Genomic DNA, 5,036 nt, shown 5'->3' with positions numbered 1-5,036 from the left:
AATGGAATAGAGACTCAAAATAATACACGTTTCATTTTTACACTCGAATTTTTATTTAAAAATAAGATATAAAGTATAACAAATTTAAATATATGTGAAATTATTACAGTAGATGCATCACAATATTACATTGTGTGGATATTTATAAATTGCCATCCATTAGTATAGCGATAATAACAATTTGATTAAAGAAAACAATATATATTTTTCTATTAAATATTGAAAAAGATATAATATTAATATTTAGATATAATATTAATATTATTAATATTTATAAATCATTTAATTTGCTCTAAATATTAATTAAAAGTTTTATTTTGAGGAAAATATATTACTTGCAATTTATTGTTGATATTATAGCGTTGTTAATAATAAACATAATTCTTGAGAATTAATTTAAGACTTAATTTTAGATGTTCTACTACAACGAAGCAGTATTATTTACAGAAGCTGGATAAAATTGAGCATTTAAATTTTGAAAAACAAATAAAAACAGAAACAAAGTGTATCAAAAAGCTACATTATTATGTATCATTGATGTCCGACAATAATTTAACGGAAATTAACAAAGAAGAATTGGAATATTTTCTACTTTCCACGGTTAAAAATTCCATTATTTATCATTTTGTTTTAGATGAGCTTAATAGAATTATTCCTACACAATTACCATGGTAAATTCAATAAATTGAATTGTCATTAACATTTTAAACTAATGTAATTATTGTATAGATAACATTTAAATTTTTTTCAGGCCACCTGATTTCAATTTGACAATTAAATATAATTATGAGCTAATTTTCAATTATTTGACACAATTTCGCTTTGTGTACAAACAAACCAAATTTATACTTAAGCCAATCGAAAAGCAGCTTGTAGAACGGCAAGTTGCTATTGTAGCACAACATTTTCAATCACATATATCTTATTCAGTCATCAAAACGTGGTTAGATGATATTGCGCAAGACGTACTACTTCGCCTTAAAATTAAATATCCTTCGCATTCAATATTCTCGACGTCATCAGAGCAATTTCTTTTTTGGAAAACCAACAATATATATGATAATTACTGGGATCTAACGGAATCAACACAAATTATGCGTACACTTGAAGAATATATTTTTTCTCACTCTGGGATAGATAAATTATTTCGATTTCTCTCATTGATAATATCAGATCTCGATGTTAAAGAAGATAGAAAATATGTAAGAAATTTTACATTATGTTTAATTATAATAATTTATCATGCTCTGCGTAAGGATTACTATAATTTTAATATTTTATTAATGTTTAACGTACAGTTTTTTCAAATATAATTTATAACAGATTTCAGATGTCTCTGTAAGTTATACTTATTTACTAAGTATTATATATCAGAGCGTAGCCAGAAGACTCGGTATATGCTGCATTCTGATGCCAATAAAACAAAGAAATTATAGACACTTTTCAGAAGGAAATCTTAAGATCGTATGGAGACCGAAATAGTAAGTTTAATTTTAACTAAACATGATCCATTTTAGCTATTTCAATCTTTCTGGATTTTAAATATATATATATATATATATATATATATATATATATATATATATACAGGGTGACCCATTTTAACTTAGGCAGCCAAATAACTCGAAAAATAAGCAAGATAGAGAAAAATGTTTTAGACAAAAGTTGTATGGTTTCGAGGGGGCCATAAGATGGTATCATTGGTTTGACCTTGAAGAATCATTTGAAGGTCACGTGAAGGTCACTTCAATTTTTTTAAATGGAACATCCTATATATTTTTGTACATTCTTGTAGCTCATCTCGAGAGCTTTCCAAAACACTATAATTAAGTACATTTTCGTTAAGTACTTTTTGAGTTATGAGGCTTGAAATAATTTCTTAATTTTACATAAACCGTAAAATATCTTGTAAAATATTCATTTTTCGATTATCTTACCTTAATACTTTTATGTACAAAATAATGAGAGGAATCAATTGGTGTAAAGAAAACACATAGTTGTTTTTAAGAAAAAATATGTAATTTGCAATTAACAATTCCATATTTTTTCTTAAAAACAACTATGTGTTTTCTTTACACCAATTGATTCCTCTCATTATTTTGTACATAAAAGTATTAAGGTAAGATAATCGAAAAATGAATATTTTACAAGATATTTTACGGTTTATGTAAAATTAAGAAATTATTTCAAGCATCATAACTCAAAAAGTACTTAACGGAAAGGTACTTAATTATAGTGTTTTGGAAAGCTCTCGAAATAAGCTACAAGAATGTACAAAAATATATAGGGTATTCCATTTAAAAAAATTGAAGTGACCTTCACGTGACCTTCAAATGACTCTTCAAGGTCAAACCAATGATACCATCTTATGACCCCCTCGAAACCATACAACTTTTGTCTAAAACATTTTTCTCTATCTTGCTTATTTTTCGAGTTATTTGGCTGCCTAAGTTAAAATGGGTCACCCTGTATATATACAGGGTGACCCATTTTAACTTAGGCAGCCAAATAACTCGAAAAATAAGCAAGATAGAGAAAAATGTTTTAGACAAAAGTTGTATGGTTTCGAGGGGGCCATAAGATGGTATCATTGGTTTGACCTTGAAGAGTCATTTGAAGGTCACGTGAAGGTCATTTCAATTTTTTTAAATGGAATACCCTATATATTTTTGTACATTCTTGTAGCTTATTTCGAGAGCTTTCCAAAACACTATAATTAAGTACCTTTCCGTTAAGTACTTTTTGAGTTATGATGCTTGAAATAATTTCTTAATTTTACATAAACCGTAAAATATCTTGTAAAATATTCATTTTTCGATTATCTTACCTTAATACTTTTATGTACAAAATAATGAGAGGAATCAATTGGTGTAAAGAAAACACATAGTTGTTTTTAAGAAAAAATATGGAATTGTTAATTGCAAATTACATATTTTTTCTTCGAAACAACTATGTGTTTTCTTTACACCAATTGATTGAAAAGTAGTGGTAGATTGGATCAAATTGAGAAGAAAAGTTCTCTACTATTTTGCAAAATTCGCAATAATTATTAAGAAATAAGTAAAAATGTTTCGGCGCATGAGAAGCGGTAGATCGCTCGCAGTGTCCGATTAATGAGTGATCAAACGAAAAGTGGTGATAGATTGGGTCAAACTGGAAAGACAAGTCCTCTACCATTTTGTAAAATTCGCAATAATTATTAAATTATAGGCAAAAATGTCTCAGCGCATGAGAAGCGATCTATCTACCGCTTCTTATACTCTGAGACATTTTTGCCTATAACTTAATAATTATTGCGAATTTTGCAATATGGTAGAGAACTTTTCTTTTCAGTTTGACCCAATCTATCACCACTTTTCGTTTGATCACTTAATAATCACACACTACAAGCGGTTTACCGCTTGTCATGTACCGAGACATTTTTGCTTATTTTTTAATAATTATTGCGAATTTTGCAAAATGGTAGAGGACTTTTCTTCTCAGTTTGACCCAATCTACTACTACTTTTCGTTTGGTCACTCAGGAATCGGACACCCTGTATATATATTCATATCTTTTTCTTATTTTTAGTAATAGAAAAGCAAATGGAGAATATTTTTATATGGCAAAACAATGCGATGAAATTCATCCAATAAATATCGTCAGGGGAAGATATTACAAAAGTATTTCACCTCGTCTGTTAAAAAATAGTGAATTTTTACATGTAATTTTTATGTTTATATTAACAGTAGTTAAGAAATATGAAAATCAATTGCATGCCGTACAAATACATTAAATCAATGAATCAATATATTTTATAATCAATGAATGAAATAATAAACATTATTTTTATTTCTTATTTCCAATCAAAATTTTGTTCATTGTTATCTATTTTTTCAGATATTAATACGAATGCTGGAAGTATTCGGGTTTACATTGAATGTTTATTCTAATATAAATTATAAGTGGAATTTCAAATTTATATTCAAATTTCTAAGTTATTGTTCAAAAAATAATATTCAAGAGAGCTTGACTAGGAACCAATTGTTGATTAAAGACATTACAATGATAATACAGGTAGGTTATTACACATTGTGTAATATAATTGTAATTGTAATTGTAATATTTTAATATTTATATTACAATATATAAAAAAATTATATTATTTATAATTATTCATATATAAACATCTTAAATCATTACATTGTTTTAGAAATCAATAAGATATTATTGGAATGTTGCTATTACATTTTTACAGGTTAGATCTGATGTTGCAATAGAAAAACAATTAGGAAAAAGAAAGGAAATAATAAAATATGCTGTCGGAGAAATAGTTACTCATAAGTTACGTATGCGAAATATCTTGCAAGATCATTGTGGAGTGATAGTCGGTTGGCATTATAAATATGATAAAATGTTTTTGATGCAATTAAATTCCTATACAAATAAAAATACACATTTTCCATATGTATGTCGACAATTTCTCTATATAAGTAAATGTGGAGAACGTCATAGTATCGATCAACCGCATTATATAATTCTCACCGAAAATAATCAAATATGTTATGTTGAACAAGGTATTTATAGCATTCTTCTAAATCACTTATGTTTTATGATTTTTTATCTTTATAACGTACAATACATTTTTTTCATTTCAGATGATATATCGTTATGTTCACCAAGAGAAATCAATAATATAGAAATAGGACGATTCTTTTGTCGATTTGAAGGTACTCATTATGTACCAAATAAATACCTAGAACAAAATGATCCAAGATACTGCTGCAATTTTCTAAAAAATATTAGTAATTAGAACATATTGTAAAAGTATTATGAATTAAAAATAAAATAATTACAAAGTATTTTGTATTTTGTATTTTTTTGTATCAACTTCTACAAGTTTTAAATTGTATATACAATAATACATATAATAATAATAATAAAAAAATTTCTTATTGCAGAAAATTTATATTCTTGGCGCAATTTTTTGATATCATTATTTTCGTAGAATATATTAGTATGCATTTCGATAGAAATAGACAGTCTCGAAATTACAG

The 5,036-nt window shown here is 26.4% G+C and overlaps 1 protein-coding gene across 1 annotated transcript; it reads left to right on the top strand.

Annotated features, from left to right (window-relative positions):
* Positions 1-606: 606 nt before the first annotated feature.
* LOC145959229 (uncharacterized) lies at positions 607-4,792 on the top strand. The gene is made up of 7 exons (XM_083077873.1): positions 607-671; positions 752-1,202; positions 1,324-1,481; positions 3,571-3,703; positions 3,880-4,056; positions 4,238-4,556; positions 4,638-4,792. Exons 2-7 carry the CDS (start codon positions 1,095-1,097, stop codon positions 4,790-4,792), a joined length of 1,050 nt encoding a protein of 349 aa, XP_082933999.1. The 5' UTR covers positions 607-671; positions 752-1,094.
* Positions 4,793-5,036: the final 244 nt, after the last annotated feature.

This window comes from Camponotus vicinus, unplaced genomic scaffold (genome assembly GCF_025532165.1).
Source record: "Camponotus vicinus isolate PSW18456_S1 unplaced genomic scaffold, iyCamVici1.0 SCAF_1, whole genome shotgun sequence".
Lineage (NCBI taxonomy): Eukaryota > Metazoa > Arthropoda > Insecta > Hymenoptera > Formicidae > Camponotus > Camponotus vicinus.
The sequence above is the reverse complement of the archived record's forward strand: the minus strand, read 5'-3'. Positions and strand labels throughout refer to the sequence as shown.

What these genes read in the sequence shown, in the direction of transcription:
- LOC145959229 (XM_083077873.1), top strand. Translation starts at nt 1,095, where the DNA reads ATGCGTACACTTGAAGAATATATTTTTTCTCACTCTGGGATAGATAAA. An exon ending in ATCGTATGGAGACCGAAATA is followed by an intron (nt 1,482 to 3,570) that starts GTAAGTTTAATT and finishes TCTTATTTTTAG; the next exon opens with TAATAGAAAAGCAAATGGAG. An exon ending in AATATGTTATGTTGAACAAG is followed by an intron (nt 4,557 to 4,637) that starts GTATTTATAGCA and finishes TTTTCATTTCAG; the next exon opens with ATGATATATCGTTATGTTCA.